Below are 24,065 nucleotides of genomic sequence, written 5' to 3' on the forward strand. Positions count from 1 at the left end.
TTTTCAATATTTTTGTGCTCTTCTTTCTTCTCTCCTTTGGGTTTTCCTGTGTTATTGTACTTAAGGTGTCACACATTTCTGTTAATCTTTATTCATTTCCCTTTCCATTCTTTGGAGGTCATAACTTCTCCTAGTTTTCTAATTATTTTCTGCAGCTCAAATATACAGTTAAGAACTTATAATGAGTTTTTTATTACAGAACTTCCATTTGGCTGTTTAAAACAATTCTGTACCTTTATTTCTTCTCTGTTTGATTTGCACTTGTCTTTACTTCTTTAATCATGGTTTCTTTTAGTGTTTTGAGCATAATGCCTGTTTTGAAATCTCTTTTCTTTTAAACTTGTAATCTGGTCACTTTCTAAGGTAGTTTCTGTTCCTTACATCCTCCTCACACCCAATGTCAGGATCATAACATCATACTTTTATTTATTATTTTTTTCATTTATTTTTGGTACAAGGACCTAATCCAGGCCTTGACCATGCCAGGCAAAAACACTCTTCCACTGAGCTTGATTTTATGGAACTTAAGTCCTGAACTCAATTTTTCGATGTGACTTAGAGCTAAATGGGTAAATATTGTAAATATTCAATCAGGTGTTTTTTTGTTTTCTTTTTTCCATTTGAGTTGCAGGGTAATTCAAAAGCACCAGATTATTTTATAGAAGAACACAAAGAGATCTTCATTCTATTTCATAGATGAATAGTATTTCCTGGGCCAAAGGGTATGTGCATCTGCCATTTTGATAGATATTGCCAAATTGTCCCTTTCTATAGGGATGTGGAAGTTTAGACTCCTTCATATGTGTAAGCATTTGAGATTACTTGTTTGTCTACACACTTGCTAACAAAGAGTGTTAATGAACTTTGGGTCTTTGACAATGTGAAAATGAAAGTGTAATTCAAAGTTTTTAAATGACAAATGAGGCTGAATGTCTTGAGTGTGTTTTGATATATCTAAGGACTATTTATAGTTTCATTCTATATACTGTACTTTATATATTTTTCAATTTCCCTGCTTTTCTTATATTTTAAAAGAAAGATCCCATGACTTTTACTATGATTTGCTGTTAAGTATAAGGGGAATAAAGAATCCAGATCTGACAGCTTTCAACTTGAATTTTAATGAGAGGTTGATGTATCATTAACAAAAATGGTGATGAGAGGAGAAAGCTGATTTGAGAAATGATGATCTCAGTTGTAGACTTCTAAAAAAAATTTTGATCCTATTAGAGCTCAAATCTACCTTTAGAGTATTAACATTTATAAGAAAAGACATATGCCAGGGGGTACAAGTATAAGAACAGAAAGTTACTGAATATGCATTTTGGATAGGTTGATTAAAATGGGCCACTCTGCTTAAGTGACATTTTCTCTGAAGGAAGTAAAGGAATGATATATGTAAATATCAGGGAGCAGGGTATTTTAATTATGGGGAACAGCAGGTAAAATGTGGGAGTATGCTTAGGAATACTAAAAAGGAAGGAGTGGTTGAAATGAAAAACATGAAGGGAAACATGGTAGCAGAAACATGAGATTATAGAGAAATGAGTACATATGGGGAGGTCTTGTTATATTTAAGGACTTTGGTTTTAACTATGAGATCAGAAATTACTGTGGGGTCTTGAACTGAGGAAGACTTTGGTTTTAACTATGAGATCAGAAATCATTGTGGGGTCTTGAACTTAGGAAGGGTGTATTGTAATAGGATCACTTTGGCTACTGATATGCTGATGATGCTAATAGTTAACAACTGCCAACCATTCATTCACTATTTTACCTTAAATGATTCATTCTAGGAAAGGCTTCTGGGTGGTTTATTTCCACGAATGTCATTCACCCTGGAACCTCTATGTTCATTACCAAAGACAGAATATATAAATTGAATATGGGTAGTGTCCCTGGAGGTCTGTATGTTAACCGCTTGATCCCCAGGGTGGTGTTATTGGGAGGTGCTGCAGAGCTTTAAGAGGCGGGGCCTTGTGGGAGGTCCTTACATCATTGGGGGAGTGCCCCTAAAGGTGGTTGTGGGGCCCCACTCCATCATCTCTCCCTCTGCTTCCTGGCTTATGATGGCCCCTTCCTCTCTCCTTCTGCTTCCGTTTCTCTCTCCCTCTGCTTCCTGGCTTATGATGCAAGTGATTTGCTCTGCCCCATGCCGCTGTCATGATGTGCTGCTCTCACCAGAGGCCCAAAGTGATGCCTCATGATGGACTGGAACATCCAGAACTGTGAGCCATAATAAACTCTTTTCTCTGTGTAAGTTAATTTCCTCAGGTATGTCAAGTAACACCATGCCAACTAATATAGGTGCCACATGGGAGATTGTGTATTCATTGTCCTGAGTTGTGTAGTGCACAGACTTTGTGGTTCTCATGGGTGTCCTTGCATATTGAAGTTGGATGAATTCTTTTTGAAAGTGGGGAAATTGAATGAAAGACTATGCCTGGAGCCATGGAGGAGATCAGGAAATTTGAAGCAAGAAAAGTTGATAAAGGAGAAAGAATTGTGATCAAGGAGATTTAGCGTCAAAAGTTATGTATAGTTTTGTAATCAGTACTTAGGGGGGAAAAAAACCCACTCGATTTTTAAGAAAATTGTTGGTGACCCTAAGATGTGATGATTTAGAAACTTGTTTTTGTTGTTAAGCCATTAGGAAGTTGAAAATTTCCATGTATTTTTCAAGTGAAAATTTAACAGATACTATTTGAAGCATAGAATATCTTTTATAAATGAAACCTTATTAATACCTATCTTGCAGTGTTGATCATGATCAAGATGGACATTTCCTTATGGTATTGATGAATAGCTTATACTAAGATGAGTGCTTAATACTCATGGATATATGGAAATATCATGTATATGTGGAAATTTTCAAGGCATCGTTATTTTATTTTTAAAATATATTCTTAGTATGTATTTTACTATAACTAGAGATTTTCTAAATGAATATGATTTTGTTTTTTACTAACTTATTTCCTAGAAGTTTATGATGATTGCTGTGAATTTATAAATCCGTTACGATTTAAGTATTTAACATATCTTCAGCATTTTGAAGGATGCTTGAAGGATGTTAAGAAAGGAGGATCAAACATGGATCCTAAGTTTATTATTTTTGTCTAGAATATTGGCCTATCTTTAGTTTTCCACAGTGTTATACTTCTATTTATTATTTCTTCATTCTTCTAGATATTCTATTAATGTGGTTTTAGATATATTACTTATACGTGTTTATATGTTAACCATTTTCAACATAATAGGAGAAGGGTCATTAAGGTGTTTGCTACTGATATTTGAAGGAGATTAAACACCAACAACACAACAACAAAAACTTAATCTTCACCCTGTGTTGGGAAATACGTGGCAAAAATTACTTTTCATCTTTGAAAACAACCTATTTGAGATTCTTTCTGTATTTTAGATTGCATTTAGAGACAGTTTTGACTTTTATTTACAAAGAGTTTATTTAAGTAAAACTAGTACTTCTGGTGATTACCTTTATAAAAAATGATTCATTGAAGAATTAAAAATGGGAGAAAATATTCTATTATGAATAAAGCATGTCTTTAATATATCTTAGCATTTGTGTTTGTGTTGTAAGTCTTGGAGAAACAAAGGAGCAAGATTCTTTGAAGGAGGACACAAAGTTATGAGGAAGCTTCTTTTCCTGCCTCACAGAGTTATTATTTGAGCTGTTTTGAAGATTAGAAGTAAAAGTTATCAGGCTGGGGAGAGTAGAAAGATGATTCCATCTAGCAGAAACAATATGTACAGACACATGGAGATGTGAACGAGCGTGTTTTAGTCTTGGAGCAACAGATGGTTGGTGTTATGGGATGGTAAGGATTTGTCAGTTGGGGAAAGCCAGGATGTGATGATGAGTGACAGATCCATTGGGGCCAGATATTGAATGACAAGCTGTGAGGGTGCTGAGAAGCTTGGATTTTATCTTATAAGCACTGTAATAGTATTAAAGATTTTCAACCATGGTATACAATATGAACAGATTTGGGTGTGGATATAGTAGAGGTTTCCTACTGGTGTGTCAGGGCACATGATTTTGAATTGGGTACAGGTAGGCTGGAATACTATTCTAGTTTACTTAAGCAAAACTAGTACTTCTGATGATTGCCTTTATAAAAAATGATTCATTGAAAGATTAAAAATGGAAGAGAATATTCTACTATGTGACTGAAGGACAGTTGTCTGAGGCCAAGGACTGCTTGAATCCTCAAGTAATCTCTTTTTGGTCACAGCAGACTTGTCCATTTACTTCAATGTGCCTTATAAATATTAAGATCTTCCACATGTGCATGGTATAAAAAAGCTATAGAAACATAGGTATAAAATAAGGAGAAGACCATTTAGATGTGTTTTGTGGTAGACTTGGCCATCAGTTATTGAACTTTATGATATCAGTATATCTTAATGCTATTAAAAGTTATTGAGGACTCCAAAGAGATTTTGCTAATGTTTATGTCTTGAATGTACTAGAAATTAAAACTGAGTAAAATTTAAAAATATATGTGCTTTGACTTTCACAAATATTAAGCCTATTAAGAGTTAGCGTAGTTGGATGAAAGTTAACTATATTTTTCCATACTAGAAAACTTAGAAAGAAAAGTAGTGTTATTTTGCATTCTCTCTAATGTATGATTTAATAAAAAATAGCTAGAATCTCATATCTGGTTCTGCTTTCATTTTGGCTGAAGTGTACAAAGGAAACCCAGCCTCACACAGACATGTAGTTAGTAAAGGGAATAATATCTTACTTTTTTTTTTTTTTTTTTTTTGGGCAGTGTTAGTGATTGAACTCAGAGTCTTATGCATGCTAGACAAGCTTTCTGCCAGTGAACCAAATTCCAACCATAAAAAGGAATGGTATCTTAAAAGCCTTTTAAAATAGTTATTTGTATTCTTTCTTGATATATTAAAACTTGACAAATGGTAGTTTCTTACGGGTCAATTATGGTGAAAATATGAAAGTACAACAATGAAATTTTTATGAATTGTTTCACTAAAATCTGTATGTTTTCTCATTTTACTGGCATCATATGTGATATTATGAAAAATAATTGATTCAGTGAATTATACCTGTCTTCCTAATGTAGACACTTTCATTATGTAATATTACAAATAGTACTAATTCATTGCTATCACCACTGATCTCATCAGAGAAATCTTTAAATTTTGGGAACTGATCAGGTTTTCATTGGTGAATACAAGTTTTCCAAAATTTTGATTTTTCTCTTGAAAGCTTGAATTTTATCACTGGCAGCATGTATTTCCAGTTCTTTTCCTTGGTATAGCAGGGTCACTTCTTTGATTTTTAAGAAACTGTCAAATATGTTAGTCTGAATAACCAGACTAGAGAAGACTTCATTCATTCTCTCATGTCAAAATGGTGTTACATGAAATGATCTGACTAGCACTTATCTTTCATATATTTCATTGAATACTGTTGTGTGGCAAAAGTGATTTTATACATACTTCATTTGTCAGTGTTTTGTTCAGCAGATTATTTAAAAAGATATGTGCTTTTCTGAGATTTAATAAATTAGTAGTTATTACTTTACTTAATGGTATTCTTGAGTGAAATTGGCTCTTGTGTTTATAACTGTGCTTACATGACAGTTTGATACCACTGGCTTTATTTGTGCAAACCTTTCCCCCATTGATTTTGCAGCATCAGTGCAAATATCAACAGTGAAAAAGGTACATAGCATCCAAATATTGTTACAAAAATAGTGTTGACTTTATGGACCCCTGAAGAGTCTCAGAGACTCACTCCTTGGATTCCAAATTCTGTGTTTTGTGGATGAGTTATTCTTTGAAGGAGTCTGATGAGAAAGGGCAAGAGAGAATATTAGGTTTTCTTTTATGATTGGCTTTGTCTTTGTCTTAATACCTTACTATCATATACCACCATTGTATTTGGGTGTGTAGGATGATGTCACAAGTTTTATTTTTGCTTTCATATTTCTTATGTTTTTCTTGTTCTTTCTAGATATACATGATAGTAGGGTGTATTTTCATATAATTATATGTACATAGAATAAGTATACCTTGTTCCAATTATGATCTCATGATTGTGGTTGTATATGATGTGGAGTTACGTTGGTTATGTATTCATATATAAGGGTCGGAAAGATGTCTGATTTATTCTGTTGTCTTTTCTACTCCCATCCCCACCTTCCCTTCATTCTCTTTTGTCCAGTCCAGTGAACTTTATTTTTCTTTTGTCTATTTTGTTTTGTTTTGGGGATGAACTCAACCAAAATATTCTTTTAGAAATTTTAAAAATTTATTAGCCTCATTTCTTATCTTTATATTTCCTAGTGTATCTTTTGTGGACAATATATCAATTTATGTATTACAACAGTTTTCTAGAAAACAGTCAAAGGTGTTACCATAGTATAATGGAAATTCTTTATGACTGGATTCATATATGTATCATTTCAAAACTATGTTATTAGCTGTGTAACATTAAGCAATTTACATAAACTTTCTAACGATTAATTTTCCTAAGATCAAAAGTAATAACAGTATTTAATTTGAAAAGTTGTTCAGAGCATTTGTTACATAGAATTAGCAAGTGATGATCATAATATCTCTCCTACAATAAATGTTCAATAAATGGCATAAATGCTCAATAAATGCTACTGGTATATTTAGAATTGCTAGATAAGTGCATCCTTAATTCATTTTGTTTCTTCTATTGTTTTATTTTTCCTTTTGTACACATAATTCATTGTTTAATATCTCATATATACACAGCATGAATTTTTATCTTATGATTTTGTGTTGTTTTTTTGATAGCAGAATTTGGTTAATATAGCATAGTCACATGCAAAATTAAAGTATACCATTGTGAAAAGGAAGAAGTAATATATATTCCAAGATCATACTTGAAGAAATCTAAAGCATTTGTAGAGCAGTTATATAATATGGTTATATAATTCAAAATCTCTGACCTCTTACACTGATTCTATGACTTTGAAATCAGCTTAGTTTTTTGGCAGCAACTGCCTAATAGACTAAGATATGCATGGGAAATTTATATAAAATTACATAAAGCATTTGTGCACTGTGTTTGAGATATCAGATCTATTAAATGTTTAAAATACATGTCAAATGTTGGCTAATAGTCACAATTCTCTAAAACACTCTTATAGTTCTTTGACTCTAAAATATAGAAAGATATAAAAACACTAGCACTCAGCTGTACTTGGGAAAACCAGAATTATATGATAAAAAGCAATTTAAGTTAATTTTAGAGTTTTATTTCTTTATGCCAAAGAAAAGCCAAGCACTAAAATTTGTTATTCTGTGACTTAGAGTTATGGCTTCAAATCATAATTATTTTTAAACATTAAATGATAATTTTTAACTGTATAATTGCATATAACCCCTTAACAATATGAAAATGTAAATTTTTTTACATTTTCTAAATTTTGAGGGTACTTTTATGTTATATTAATTTGACTGCCTCTGTTTAGTAGAGTGTTAATAACATGAACAAGTTAATTTAGGTAACAGGTATTTTATTTTTCTTTTTGTATAAGTTATTTGAATTGCTTGGACCTGAAGGACTTGATCTTATTGAGAAACTTCTCCAAAACAGAATTACAATTGTGGATCGATTTCTTAATTCTTCAAATGATCATAAGATTCAAGCTCTTCAAGGTAAGAGAGTATGTAGTGGTAATACTAATTTAAAAGAAAGATTCATTGGTTAACCAATTTTAAAAATATAATTACTTTTTTTATCCTTTGGACATTTTTATAATTTACTGATATCATTCTCTAATCTAGATTTTTAGGTATGGTAGATTATTAAACAAGTGTAAATGTTCTAAATAGGAACATATTGCAGTGTTTGGGCATGACATTGTTTTGTAAGAGGTAGAAGTACTTACAATAGATAATTTTTAAAGCAGACACATGTTGTATTAACTATGGACCCAGTGTTATAATTTCTCCCCAAGTTTTTGTTTCCAAAACTTTCAAATCCATAGTAAAGGTATAAGAATAATACACACTTACATAACCTTCATGTATTTTCACTAGTCATTAACAGTTTGTTTCACCTGGCCCTTTTTCTAAAGATACACATACATTGCTGAACAATGATAGGAAGTTTCAGACATCATGATACTTCATCTCCAAAATATTTAGCATCTGGGCATGATAAGACACACCTGTAATTCCAGTGACTAGGGAGACTGAGAGACTGAGACAGGAGAATCTCAGGCTTGAGTCTAGCAGCAGCAACTTGGGAAGACCCTGTCTCAAAAAAAAGGTTATAAAAGGGTGGATATGTAGCTTTGTGGTAAAGTGCCCATGTATGTATGTATGAATGAATGAATGAATGAATGAATGAATAAGTAAATAAATAAATAGTCTTCAGAATATATCTAAGAACAACGACAGCTTCTACTTAACTGCACTGCAGTTATCACACTCAGAAAATTGCATACCGATAGTGTCATGTATTACATGTATTTTAAAAACCCAGTAAAATAAAAAACAGGAAGCCAAAATTATTTTTTAAAAAATACCTAACATATGACACAATGATGCCAGACTCAGGTTTTAAATGATAAGCAGGAAAATTAGATTTTTTTAACCCTTACCCCAATGTACTTTGCTAACCTTATGGATAGTTTGAGATTAAAAAAAGTGAATGAACACAAGAAATTAGATACCTTGAACATCTGTCTATGTTGGCTTTTCTTCTATATAAGTTATTTGATTTTTTTTTATGTTTATGCCACTGTAGGAAACTATAAATAGATTTCATCTAAATAGCCTTTAAATCCAAAATATTTTGTGAATTTCCTTTAATACTGATGAATGTTTTCAGAAGCCTGGAGCTTTGAGATTGTTAGAATTTCCAAGATTGGATTTGAGCAACTTTATCTTTCTGCAAGTGTCTTGGTTCAAGTTATTTGAATAGTTCTAAACTTCCTTGCTCCAAGAAGGCTCTGGGTATAGGAAAGTGCATAATCAGACTCCATGCAGTAACCCATCAGGGTTTAGGAACTTTTAAAATTGGTGTTTGCCAGAAGAAAGGGACAGAGTTAAATATCAACTCCTGTGAAGATGTAAATTCTGAGAATTTGGTATTTCTTTTGTCATTCTCCTAAATGTTATTATAGAGAGATTTACTGATTCTAACTCTTTTTTTTAAAAAAAATTAATTTATTTGATTTGATGTGTTATGATTACATTTAAAATAGGACTTGTTATCCAGATTCATAAACATAAATCCATTAATCTTTGGTTCCAGCTTTATTAGTATATTAGCACTGATTTATTAATAGAAAGTTAAAGATGAATCCAATGTTACATTTATTTTTTTGGAAGCTTTACATGATGAGTTAGGAGTTTTGTCTATTTTCATTGTTTATTTCACAAATTTTATTCTATTAATATAACTTATTAGAAGCAACACAGTTTTATAATGGAAAATAAGTACTAAATTCAAATATATTTGAGTCCTGAAATGATTTTTTACTTTTCTCAAATAGATTTTACTCTCATATTCCATAGTAGATCATTATTAAATATTGCAACTATTTAAGAATGATGAGTATGCACTAGAAAATTTGAGGCATTTAAATGAATAAATAGTGTTTTTTTTTTAAGGACTATAATATAGAACTTGAAAGCTAGCGTATTTTTAAAAAATTTACTTTGGTAGGTTTATGTTGTATTTGCATTAAAATTCTTTTCCTTATATTTTTGTTGAAGGAAAAGGAAGAATCTTTATACGCTTGTTACTTTACCAGTGTTCCCATTTGTGTCTATATTTTGATGTTTTGCATTTAGGGATCCTTCAAAATTCTCTCATAACTACCAAATTGTACTTTTTCTTTATTAAGGTACCTTAATGAGCCCATTATTAACCATATTCTTTTTTGTATTCTCCAAAACCATTGTCTTACAGAGCAATGACCTTTTTTTTTTTTTAATCTAGCATTTTCTAGATTTCAGGCTCATTTTATTTGAGTTTTTTCATGCAGACATCTACCTTACTCTGCTCTGTTCTTACAGTCAGTAAGTGTAAGGTGAATGAGAAGTGACATGAGTGAATGAGAAGTTGATCTCTAAGTTAAAGGTAGTTTGTGTATTAAATTCTGTCTTCAGAGTTGGTATAGAGAGTGTATTATGAAATCAAAACTTAGTTCATAATATCAAGTGACAATATTTCGAGTAGTTATACAGGATTTTTCTGTTATATTTACATTTTAAAAGGATATAATCATCTATGTAGTTCTTCAGTAAAATTTTTTGTTAGTATTTCCGTTAAGGTTGTTTCATTTCTGCTTGTCCTTTGCGACAGTTGGCCTAACCAAACAAGAAAAGCCATACATTTAAGCTTTTGCTGCTTTACTTTTTAAATTTTTATTATGTTTAGTCTTATAGGAAGCTAGTATATTTTGATTGAAGCCTTATAAATCTTTTAATGAGGCATTGTATTTTCTTATAATTTTAATTTTCTTATTTGGATGATTTTAAGTATATATAGTAGTATTTAATTACTGTCACATTTGCTTAAAATGTTAATGACACCAGTATATAGAATTTAGTATGTCATCCAAAGGGGTTTCACACTTTAAAATGTTTAACTCTGGTTTCTGATAAATAAATGGCATTACTCAAATTTTATACATTCTGCTTAACATATGTATTGTTGATTGAGTGGCTTTGCATTCAATTTCACTTTTCTTTTAGTTAAGAGTACATGTAAAAACTGTCAGAATACCTCATTCTTTTTCTGACACTGAAATTTAATCATAAATTTATTAAGTGCATAAGACTTCCTTAGAAATAAGAAATAAAATAAATATAAGACTTAAATAAAATAAATGTAAGACTTAAAAATGAAAATAGTTTTTCAGAATTTTAAGTTTTAATCCTAATATACATGGGCTTATGCTTCATTTTGTAATTTTGAGACATAGTTTCCTTTTTAGGGAACTATAGAGGGGGTTATTTCATGTGATTGAGAGATAAATGACTCATTAAAATTCATTACACAAAATACATATACGATGGTGTGAGCGGGAAGGGAAAAAAGGGATGAAAAGTGTCACAGTAGATTGGGTAGAGAGAGATGATGGGAGGGGAAGGGAGGGGAGGGGGGATAGGGAGGGCAGCAGAATACAACAGACACTAGTATTGTTGTATGTATATACATGGCTGTATAACCAATGTGATCCTGCAATCTGTGGAAAAATGAGAATTCATACCCTATTTGAATCAAATATATGATATGTCAAGATCATTGTATTGTCTTGAGCACCTAATAAAAAAAATTCTGTAAGGAGGCTGTAATATTTGAATATTTGACTTAGAATGAATTAGAAAACAAATTTTCCTATCTTGGTACTGTGTTTAATTCCTTCCTTTTTCAGAATTGCAGCTTCGAATTTGATAAAGTAACCTGGGCTGTGCTTGGCAGAGTATTAGCCAAGTTTTGTATTGTCTTCCTAGCTTAGCAATAGTGCCTAGGATGTAGTATCCTCAGTAAAATAAGCTTATGAACTTGGTTCCTATTGGAAGAAAATTTGTTCTGAATATTGAGTTGACCAAACCACAGATTTAATTTATACTTTGTAGAAGTCATTGAGTTTTGATTGACCTGGTACCCCTTAGTGACTCTGACCTTCTTCCCTTTTTTTAAAGGCCTTTATTTCCATGAAAAGGTAGACCTTGCTTTTGCTCTATTTGTTTTGTGAAGTATGTTCTGCGCTTATGTTTATTTCAGTATGAATAGTTACATATATACAAGTTAACAGAATAAAGTGTATTACATAGGAAAATTGTTTGATATATAATTTTATTTTAGTATTATCTAACAGTGCTAATTAGTATTAATAATTATTTTTTAAATTAATATAAACAAGTTATTTCAAATTTACAAAATTGGATTTCAGGCTCCTGATTTTTAAAAATTTTTTTTAGTTGTAGTTGGACACAATACCTTTATTTTATTTATTTTTTTATATGGTGCTGAGGATTGAACTCACCGCCTCATATATGCTAGGCCAGCGCTGTACTGCTGACAGGTTCCTGATTTTATATGTAAGAATTTAAACTATTAGTAACATTAAACTATTGAATCTATAGTAAGTAAATCTTACTGAATTTTCTTAAGCCATTAGCTAGTATTAAATATTGTGATTTTTAAAAAGAAACCTGTTCCTAAATTATGTAATTGAATATGCCCACTTTCCAATGTGAATGATAAGAGCATTATGCTATTACATGTTCTTTTAGGGAGAAATTAAATAGTTTTCATAATGGTTAAATGATCTCAGGGATGTGTAGTCCATTATATTTTGAAAATTTGCCTTGTAGACAATTGCAAAAAAGTTCTAGGAGAGAATACCAAACCTAATTATGGTTGTCAAGTCACTATTCAGTCCGAACAAGAAAAGCAGTTAATGAAACAATATCGACGTGAAGAAAAACGAATTGCCAGACGAGAAAAAAAGACTGGAGAAGATGGAGAAGTTTCTGGAGAAGGACTTATGGGCTTTGATCCAAAGGAATTGCGGATACACAGGTAATCAAAGCAAGAATCTGAAAAACACATGTTTATAATCGATTCTTTTACGTGTTTTTCTAGTGTGATTTTAGCAATTTGGCAGATTCTTTTAGTCCCATTTTCTTGTAACAACAAGTTTCATTGAATAAAAATTTTCTGGGGAAAAAACAGTCATATGCTAATTAGAATATTATTGGTTGCATTCACATCCATGAGAGATTTAGATTACAGAGGTAAGCTATTTTTAGTTGCTACACATATTTCAATCAATGAAGTTATAGAAAACTTATTTATATTTATTTTGAGGGTTTTGTTTTCTTCCCAACTTAATTATACTTTTATTTGTGTGTATTGTTCTCTAGAAGTAGAAATGAGGAAAATGAAATGAAGTCATTATTACACTTGATGCTTCAATTATTGTAACTTTTCCAAAAAGGAATTTTTACCTTGAAAATATCTTCGAATTGTGAAAATGCAAAACTATAAAGAATGAACAATAAGTCAGATTTACTAAATGGTATTTAAAAGTAGTAAATACAAAATGTGCTGAATCCTATTTGGTTACCACCCAAATTTTTGAGTTGCTAATATCTTTGTTTTTGTAGTTTGATTTCTTTCTTTATAATGGAATGCCACCAAAAGTAATTATTATAATGACCTTGCTTTCCTTTTCAAAATAAAAATGTCAAATTTGGTCTGCCATTTTTTGTATTTTCAGAGAGCAGGCACTTCTGAATGCTAGAAGTGTTCCAATTCTCAGCAGGCAGAGAGACATGGACATTGAAAAAATTCATTATCCCCATGTTTATGATTCCCAGGCTGAAGCCAGGAAAACATCAGCATTCATTGCTGGTGCAAAGGTATGTCATTGGTTTATAACAACTCTTGGAAATATGTCTGTTCTGAGGCAATAACACATAGCTTTCCCTGTTTCCTTTGTGAATACAGTGCAAGTTGATTAGTTTATGCTAAAATATTTTAAAATATTTAAAATAATAGGGTATATGAGATATTACAATCTGTATAAAGTTCTGACATATAGTAAGTATTCAGACAATATTTCTTCATTTCTCTTTCATTATTGTTGAAATTTATAATTTTGAGTATTATCAGTTATATCATTGCTTAACTAAGCTTTATACCATATATTGTATGTTATCCTACTTGTATGAGTACATTTGTCTTCAATGTAGTTAATGTATACTTTAAGATTCGTCAATGTACTGTGGCCTGTATGTCATATAAGATACTTGACATAAGAATGGAGTGTGGTTTTTATTTATTTATTTTTCATTTAGGTTTGTTTTTCTTTAAATTAGCTAAATTTATTTGCCAGTACTATGTCTTAAAACCAATAGCATTCTGTATTTCTCTCATTAAAAAATCTTTACCAGAGAAGTTCTTTTATTTTTTTTTTAATTCTGAATTGTTATTTTGATATTTATAGATGATTTTACCAGAAGGAATCCAAAGAGAGAATAACAAGCTTTATGAAGAAGTAAGGATTCCCTATAGTGAACCAATGCCAATTGGCTTAGAGGAGAAGCCAGTTTATATCCAAGACTTAGATGAGGTGAGATAAACCTTTTATAGAGTTGATATTTTTGAGGCTTGCTATGTACTATAAATGAACTTATATTGGAAAAAAATTATTTTTAAAAGTAGCTTTCTAATATAATACAGAGACATAAATGGTTGATTACTAAAGAACACCAGGGAAGTTTAAATTTTTCAAAACCATGTATATATCCATTTGTTTGTGAATATATATATATATATATATATATATATTTAATTCTATTTAAAATATAATTTATTTTATTTAAAAAATAATGTTAAATAAAATTCAAAATTATATATTTACATCTATCAATCCATCTGTCTATGTTTTCATGTTTATTTTTATTATTTCAGGTAATTTTTTTGGTTTAACCTATGTAAATTGACAAGTAAAATATTTTAAAGGGTTTATGTATTTATTTATTTATCAAATGGTCACCCTAATATAAAATAAAATGCTTTTTCTGGGAGATGGGCCAAATTCTAAAGTACTTTGTTTATCTTATTTCTCCACAACTTTTTAATTTTTGGTAAATTCAAACTAATGAAAATATTGTTTGAGAATTAGTATTCATATATCCTTTACTTAGATTCATATTAAAGTTTTGCCATACTTACTCTTTCTCAAAATAAAATGTCATTTAGTTTAAAGTGTACATATTATTTGGAGTTTTTTTATCATCAAAATGAAGCTTGGGTTTTTTAAAAAAATGTATAACAATACATAGTCTTTCAGAAATAAAAATAATGCAGGTGAGCAAGATGTTTTAGTCAGTCTTTGCACTGCAGCAACCAAAAGATCTGACAACAACAATTTTAGAAGAACAAAAGTTTATCTCGGAGCTCACAGTTTAAGAGATCTCAGTCCATAAATGGCTGACTCCATTGCTGTGGGCTCTATGTCATGGCAGAAGGGTATCGAGGAAAGCAGCTCAGGACTTGTAACTGGGAAGCAGAGAGCTTTTGGGGGATACCAAATATCTAAACCATAACATTCCGTGTGAGCCCACAAAAACTCATTCCCATTTCGCAATGCAAAAATACATTTTGTCCATTTTCAAGAACCCCTATAGTCAGCAATTTTAGCATTGCCCAAAAGTCCACAGTCTCATTTGAAACTTGTAGTACACTTTCAGCATGAGGCCCTGTAAAATTCAAAAGCAAGTTACATGTATCAAATATATAAAGGAACATAGTAAACATTTCCATTCCAAAAAGGAGAAATAGGGACATAAAAAGAAGGGATGGGACCAAAGGAAGACTGAAATCTACCTGTGCAAACAAGTCCTGTAGCTCCTTATCCAGCATCTTTAGTACATGTCATCCTGGTGGGCTTGCCTAATTATGCCTTTATGGCTTTACTGGTTACTGGCCTCTCTCTTGGCTTGTGTGGGCTCAATTCTTGTAGCTTTCCTTGGCAGATATTCCATAGTTATGGCAATTTTTAAGCTCAAGGGTTTCTACTGCAGCTTCAGCTTCCTTCTCACTTGTCCTTGTATCGCCCCCTTGGGGGAAGGCCCCAGGAACTCCAATCCTGGGGCACTTTACCTGGCCTCCTTTGGAATCTTGGTGGAAGCTTCCATGACTACATATCTCCATCATCCTGCATTGCTCCAGAACCAGTACCACATGGTTGATGCCAGTGTCTGCTGCCATCTTGATCAGTAGCTAAGCCTTCTAGGACCATGGCTTCAACAGGCTTTGAGTGCCTGCCTAGTTGGCTGAGTGTAGTAAAACAATTTCCTAGGCTACTCTGTACAAGCAGGGTGACCCACTGGTCTCTTCTCAAGGGAATTTTTACTTTTACACCATTAAGCCTGAGATAGGTATGGTCTTGCCAATTCCTGAGATTTCATCAAGACTTCTTTACTTGGGCTGGGGTTGTTACAGCTCAGTGGTAGAGTACTTGCCTAGCACATGTGAGGCACTGGGTTCCATCCTCAAAATTACATAAAAATAAATAAAGTTATTTTAAAAAAGGCTTCTTTACTGTTGTTTCTTGGTTAAGTATTTAGTGTTTCTATGATAGCTATAATATCTGTAGCCATACCTTCCTTTGCCCCAATTTTACTTACAGTTTTCTGTCCAAACTAAGTTTTTTAAATCTTTCTGTTTCACTTTCTGATCCTAATTATCACAATAAATTTGGCTAGCTGCCAGCAATATCCACGCCACGACCTGAATGCTGTGCTGCCTACAGATTTCTTCCACCAGATTAAAAAGTCCGTCACCTTTAAATTCAACCTTACAAAAAGTCTCAGGACACTGGCAAAATGTACACAACTTTATAGCCAGAACAGAATATGAATGGTCTCTAGTCTAATTTCCAATAAAGTCCTTCTGCTTGTAAACCTCATGAACCCTGTCTTGACTGTTCATACTCCTATTGGCATTCTAGTCTTCTGAGCTCACACAGAAACACCCATTAAGCTGTTGATAACATTCTCAAACTTTTCCAGCTTGCATCTCTAAACTTTTTAAAGTTGCTTCCACAAATTCTAAAAAGCTCCAAAAACTTCTGAACTGTTATGGGGAGATACCTCAGAAAGCACTCTAAGTCCGAATTCAAATCAAAAGAGAGTTTTATTTACCTGGCCAGCGACTGTCACCGACCGCAGAGACTCAAGCTCTGTAGGAGGACAGCAGCTTCCTTGTCTATCCAAAGAGAATATAAGCACAAAAACCACAACTCAATGACTTGCTTATTGTCATGTAAGCTAGCCAATCATTGAAATTAAAACATTAATAAGTGGGACCTGTGGGCTCTATGCAGGACTGGAATTTTCCAGTCAGCAAGCAAGTGATAAACAGAAGCCAAAAAGAGCATTAGCTTTGCAGTTCAATTGACCACAGCCCTGGGTTCAAGCAGGTGTTAAGACAGTCACATCCTGAATATGGGTGGGGGTCAGTGGGGCGAGAATCTACTTAAGTCATGCAGACCCACAAGGGCATTCAAACCCAGGATGTAGCTCACCTCGACCACTGCTGCATCCTGAGTAGGGTACAATTTAAGAGGTACAAAGTACAGAAAAACACTTTTAAAAATAAGAAAACAGCTTTCATTTCAGTTTCTCAGAAACAGCTCTTGTAACAGTTTTTTATAGAAGACACCAAAATGGAGTCTTAGACCTGCTTATGAAAGTTCTTGCTTTATAATTGTCTTATCTCACTTATCAAAATCTTATATCTATAATCTATATTTTTTACTAATCTGTAACCTATAACTTACATTCTTATTGATTGTATTTATCAGTTCACACCATAACAGAACCATTTGGTCACATTAGTCACAAGGACCCTACTTCTCAGAACCAATTTCTTTTTTTATTCACTTTTTTATTGCTGTGACCTAAAGATTTCACAAGAACAATGAGAGGAGGAAATGTTTATTTTGGGGTTCATGATTTCAGAAGTCTCTGTCCATATATAGCCAACTCCATGGCTCTGAGTTGAGGTGAGGCAGTAAATCATGGCAGATGAGTGTGGTGGAGGAAAGCAGCTCAGGATGTGGAATTTGGAAGCAGAGAGCCAACTTTCTTCCCCAGGGTCAATATAAACTCCAAAGTCATGCCCTCAGTGACTGACTTCCTCTACCTGCCTACAATTACCATTCAGTAAATCTCTATCAAGGGATTTATGCACTAAGCATGTTAAAGCTCTTATAACCCAGTCATTACATTTCTAAACTTTCTTGAATTATCTCATATGAGCTTTAGTGGGCCACCTAATATCTAAACAGTAACACCAAAGGAGCAACATAAGGCAATACAAAAATATCCACAGAATAATAAACATAAATTGTATTTTTATATATTTGTGTATATGTATTTTTTTTACAAAAATGGAATTGCATCATTTTATGTGTTTGTATGCAATTCATGTATATTTAATTATGTTTTTTAATGTCAGTAGACACATTGCATCAGTTTTTAAATCACAATATTCCATTGAAGTCTTGTTATTTTTAAAACAATTTCTTATCATATTCAATGTTAAGCTATTTTCTACAGTAAGTTTTTATAACAGAATGAAATTCTAATTATGTCTTACATCAGTATTTTTCATGATGCATCAGAATTGCCTGTAAGCCAATCCCAAAGAACCAAAGGCCAAATGTTTTCTCTGATATGTGGATGCTAATTCACAATGGAGGGGGTGGAGAATAGAGGTATTTTGGACTAGACTGAGGGTAGTGAAGGGAGGAGATGGGGCGCAGGGGTAGGAATGATAGTAGAATGAATCAGACATCATTACCCTATGTGCATATATGATTGCATGACCTGTGTAACTCTACATCATATACAACCAGGAAAATGAGAAATTATACTTAATTTATATATGATGTGTCAAAATGCATTTTACTGTCATGTATAACTAATTAGGGAAGGCGCATTGGGGTAGGAAAGATGGTGGAATGAGATGAGCATCATTACCCTAGGCATATGCATGAAGACACAAGTGGTGTGACTCTACTTTGTGTACAACCAAAGAAATGAAAAATTGTGCTCCATTTGTGTACAATGAATTGAAATGCATTCTGCTGTCATGTATAACAAATTAGAACAAATAAATAAATTATTTAATTAAAAGAATTAGATGGGGTCTCTGGATTAGTCCAGTTTCACTGAGTTGGTAGTTACAGAAGTAAAAGCAACAACAAAGACAGTTTATTGGCATTTCTAACTGAATTGTCCAGGAGTAAAGCTGCATGTGTGGCTATCTTGGCTACATCTAATGATGTCATTGGATCCATCATTGTCTCTTTTTCATTCTTTCTCTATTTTTCTTTATTTCTTTATTGTTTCTCTTTCCTTCCCTCTTACCTTTCTCTTGCTCATGTCTCTTTGTTTTCTCTTATTCTTTTCATCTCCGGATTCCCAGATTTGCTTTCTCTATAAGGTGAGGGAAAAGTATATGTCAGAAGCTCAAACATATTTGTTTTCTCAGACTTCAATCCCAGAAAGAAGAGTATTCCCACAAGTTCTAACAGGAAAAAAAGAAAGAAAAAAATCTCTTGGGATTAAAGTTTTATTTTCCTGACACAGGATCACAGTTTATTTCCGAAACAATGCCTTTTCCTTTGGTGGGAGTGTGGGGTTCTTGCTGATAATTATATGTATCCTTATTGTTAGCTTCCTTGAGCCACTAAGAGTGAAGGAGGAATTTTCCACAGCAAATGGGGATACTATTATTATCTACAGAAGAAAAAACACAAAATTTTTGAGTAGTTATATGACAATGGGGGAAAATATATATATATTTAGTTTTAGTACCATGGATTTATTGATTAGAATCATAGCAAAATATTGCTTTTCTGGTGTCTTGAATAAATCACTCTAGAAGAAGGTTCTAAAATAGTCTGTTGTTTCAAAGGCAGTGAAAATTAATAGTTTGGAAACCAAATGCCTGTATGATAACAAGTTCCTTTAGAAAACCAAGTCATTACATTTCTGGTAGGATTATTTTTAAAAATTAGATTTGAGGCATTAGAAATTTAGAGAATGAATAGAGAACTTCTTTTTCTTTATTAAAGTTTCATTTTTCTTATGAATCTGTAGACATTCTTTTTAGTAATTAATGTACTAGGGGTGTAAAATAGGACATGTCCCATCTATGTGTGTGAGTTATGTGCTTCCTTTTTTTCTTAATAATAAACATTTGATACCTTGAAACTTGGTTCTTTTTGTTTTCCTTCTCTTCTGTGTGTTGAGTAGATCTAAAATATTTCAACCAAAAAAAAAAAAAAAGGATTTTCTAGCTTTTTAATCCTTATCATTTTCCTAGCTTCATTGATACTATTGTCATCTATTTTAGTTCTATGTTCTTTTAGATTTTTAGTTCTATATTGTTTTAGATTTTACACCATATATTGTTGTTGTTATTAATTTATAGTGAAGTTATTTGGATTTACTATTTAATTAAAATTCTATCAGTGCTTTCATAGTATATCAGTTTCTTTCTCCAAATTTTCTATAGTGAAAATGTGGGTGTTGTCAAAAGCCTTTTAAATTTTGTTAATCTAAATATCCTTTTTTAAACTATTATTCTTGAGATATTTAATATAATTCTAAGTTCATGCTTTTTCTTAGCACATTTAAGATATTATTCTATTGTCACCTTCTTTTCCTTTTTGATTTTGAGATGTCTTCAGTCTTCTCGTTTGTTTTAAGGTAAATTTTTCTCACTGGCAGCTTTTAAGATCTTCCCTTGGCTTTTGGAATTTTGCAGTTTTCCTGCAAAATTATGATTCATAATTTTCCTTTTAACTTCCTTTTTGTTTTCTCATTATATTAGAGGACTTTTTACCAGCAACTAAAAGATGTGGTTGGGGAAAGACTTTATATACCTTGGCAGATATGTTAAATGACATACAACAAAAACAGAAAAACAAAAAAAATACAGGTTGCATCCTTGCATTCTGTGAACTTATAGCATTGTTGGGATATTAAAAAGCATTTTTGTTGAGTATTTACCCACAGTACACTATGAAATGCTTCAAGTACTAAATCAGCAGTTCAACTTCAGGGTAATTTTATATAGAAAGCTATGGAGGCTTAGTGAAAACTTCTTGTGGAACTGTTTCTTGACTGCTTATTTTGGGGGCATTGAGTTTTATCAGAAACTATGGCAATTAACTTATTCTTTTTAAACACATCTGCTGTGGGGTATACAGAAAAAGAGAGTTCCTAATTTCTCTTCTTTTTGTTACTAGGGATTCTAGGTGTTCTTTATCACTGAGCTATGTCCCCAGCCCTTTATGTTTTTTATTTTGAGACAAGATCTCACTAAATTGCTTTGGGCCTTGCTAAATTGCTGAGGATGGCCTCATACTTGCAATCCTCCTGTCTCAGCCTCCCAATCACTGGGATTACAAGCATGTGCCACTGTGTCTGGCTACTTTCTAATTTCATGTTGAAAAATTTTTGTGGACCTGGTATAAAGTAAGAAATTTTGTGTCGTGTGTTGCTCTTTGTGTGGAATCTTCAAAAATAATTTTATTTATGAAAATTTGTTCACTGTCAGGAAGGCATTATTTTACTTATTACAATATTGTTTAAGGTATTACTATGGAAATCATGAGAAAAAATGGAAAATTCTCATATAACCTTAAAAATTTATATTTTCTCTTCAAAATAATAATATTTTTTGTTTTGATGCCTTAACCTCTTCAGGATTACAGTGCTATAAAGTCTACTGGGAGCACTAGCAAACAACTAACTAGGAAAAGGGCACCAGCTGCTTTGAAAAATACCTCTTCCACTGCAGAGAGTTTATAATTAACATCTGCTTCTCGGTAGAAGCATTCAAACAAAATAATTTTCTTTATAATCTATACTTTGTTGATTTTATAGCAGGACATTAGAATGCATTAAAGGCACATTGAGCTGTCCCAGATTTATAATTTTAGAACTTAAATAAATTCAGAAGTCTGAAAATTAACTTGTAATATGGGAATTTTAAATTGCCTTTAAATGGCTTTAGTCCCTGTCTTGCAATATATTTATGTGTTGTGTTAAAATAAGCAGGAATACTTGATATGATTGTGTTGTTGTTTATGGGTTTTCTTACCATTATTTGACTCTGGATATATGTATCAATTAGTTATCTCTGATATTCTCATGATTTATTTATCAGCATATATTTTACACATTTTTGGTAGGTTCATTTCTTTATATTTTTTAAAATATTCATTTTGTAGTTGAACTCCTCAATACTTTTATTTTATTTATTTTTATGTGGTGCTGAAGATCAAACCCAGGGCCTCACGTGTGCTAGATGAGCGCTCTACTGCTGACAGACCAGCCCCAATATATCTTTATAGGTACACATAAAACTGAAATTCATTGTTGTATATTCACATATATACATGGCATATTTGGGTCAATTTTATTCTGCCGTTCTTTTCTTTTCCTTTTCCTTCTTCCCTTCTTCTCTGTCACCTTTCTCAACTACACTGATCTCCGTTCAGTTTTCCTGGGATCCCCACTCCTCCTTTTTCTCCTTCTTTTGGTAAAGTTTCCACATATGAGAGAAAACATTTGATCATTGAATTTCTGACTCAGAATGATGTTCACCACTTCCATCCATTTACCAGTAAATGCCATAATCTTCTTTATGGCTGGGTAAAAGTTTGTTGTGTATATATACCATATTGTCTTTATTCATTCATCTGTTCACAGGTACCTTTGTTGGTTCTATAACTTTGCTGTTGTGAACTGTGCTGCTATTAACATTGATGTGGTTGTATCAATATAGTATGATGATTTTAGTTTCTTTGGATAACTACCAAGGAGCAGGATAGCTAGGTCTTATGTAATTCCATTCCTAGTTTTTTGGGAAGTCTCCATTACTGTTTTCCAAAGTGATTTTACTAATTTGAAGTTCTGCCAAAAATATAAATGTTTTGTATTTTTCTGTTAAATTTTTCTGAGGTACCATTTAATTTCTAGTTCCTATTCCTATTTTTCAATGATAGATTCAGCTTTTAACTAGTGCATGAAATTTTTGATATCTAATTTTGTATGTGTCAGCCTGATTAAGCTGTAATCTTATTATTGCTACTAAATTTGCTTATAGAGTCTTTTGAGTTTTTTCTGTAGTCATATGTGATCTGTAAACAATGGCTATTGTGTCTTTTGCTTTCTAATCTTGAAATCTTCTATTTATTCTTCTCTGTTGACCAAGATCTATAAGATGTTGAGTAAAAGTGAAAAATATATTAACAAATTTTATCCAAAATTTAGATATGAGATTCCAAAGGTTCTTTCTAGTTGAACTTTTATTCTGCCCTTGGTGGGATTATGATGCATAATGATGATGATACATGGGAATGTGTATTTTGGTAATTTTTATTCTCTACTTTTGTATAAATATATATATTATATGTATTTTAGCATTTTCCTCTCATTGAATTTTTGTTATCCTACCTTAAAATCTATTTAAGATTATTCTTAAAGTCAGGAATTCTGTGATTTAAATATATTCACTTTGTCTCTCTTTGTAGAATTTAAAAAAAAATGACTTAAAATTGTCTTTTATATCAAGGTTCTAACTTTTTTTGACAGAGCAAAAGATTTGGTGAAAATATTTGTTGTTTTACTTATTTAATGTCACATTGTCATATTCAAATCAATGCCATTAGTTCATTTACATAAAATAGATATGAAAATTCTCTATTTTTTACCTTAGTTATTTAAATTATTAAAATATTTTGAAGGGGCCAGTTTAAATATGTATTTTAAAATTTCTGTTTTTTAGGAAATCAATATGTTAAACTTTGAAATACACACATATGCACACACACACACACATATAGATCTGGTTGCTCTAAATAAGTCGTTAGTACTTTCTATCTTTAAGAGAGTTATAGTGAGAATTCTTTAAAATTTTAAGGAGATACATATTTAAAATGACATCCTTGCTAAGTTTTCATGAGGCCCTGGGTTCAATCCTACCACTGCAAAAAATAATAATAATAATGATAATAAAACAATTAAATAATAAAATGACATCCTTGATATAATTATTTTGGAGAAATTTTAAAATCTTATGTATTATAAAAAATTAATAACTTACCCATAATTCAACATGAGTAACATTTTGAAAATTTGACCATGTAACTGCTAAAATACTTTGCCAGTTTTAAGGATTTTGGCCAGGATAGTGGCAGTGATTTAAAGGTTAAAATCGGAGCTAAAAGGAATTATTACCATAAATATCAGCCAAGAAACTAAAAATGACATTTTCATTGTGGTATTCAACAGAATTTGACAGAGGATCTTTGCTTCAGATTAATTGCCATGATTAGAGACACAGCTGTTTATCAGAAGGCAAATCCTACAATTTTGGCCAACTAGACTGTTTGTAATACCATTAAATAATTTTAAGCTACAACATTTAAATAATCCTAAAGGGATAGATGCAGTATACACACAGCCAGAATTAGTTC

At 31.8% G+C, this 24,065-nt stretch overlaps 1 protein-coding gene across 4 annotated transcripts in view; it reads left to right on the forward strand.

Annotated features, from left to right (window-relative positions):
- The window catches only part of Ascc3 (activating signal cointegrator 1 complex subunit 3), a 363,263-nt gene that overhangs the window by 69,829 nt on the left and 269,369 nt on the right, over positions 1-24,065 (forward strand). For all 4 annotated transcript variants that reach the window (XM_076858390.2, XM_076858389.2, XM_076858391.2 and 1 more), the window contains 4 exons: positions 7,563-7,683; positions 12,367-12,574; positions 13,275-13,416; positions 14,004-14,129. In XM_076858390.2, the coding sequence (XP_076714505.2) occupies positions 7,563-7,683; positions 12,367-12,574; positions 13,275-13,416; positions 14,004-14,129 (597 nt within the window). The remainder of the gene's footprint in view (positions 1-7,562; positions 7,684-12,366; positions 12,575-13,274; positions 13,417-14,003; positions 14,130-24,065) is intronic.

This window comes from Callospermophilus lateralis, chromosome 6, assembly GCF_048772815.1.
Source record: "Callospermophilus lateralis isolate mCalLat2 chromosome 6, mCalLat2.hap1, whole genome shotgun sequence".
In the NCBI taxonomy this organism is placed as follows: domain Eukaryota; kingdom Metazoa; phylum Chordata; class Mammalia; order Rodentia; family Sciuridae; genus Callospermophilus; species Callospermophilus lateralis.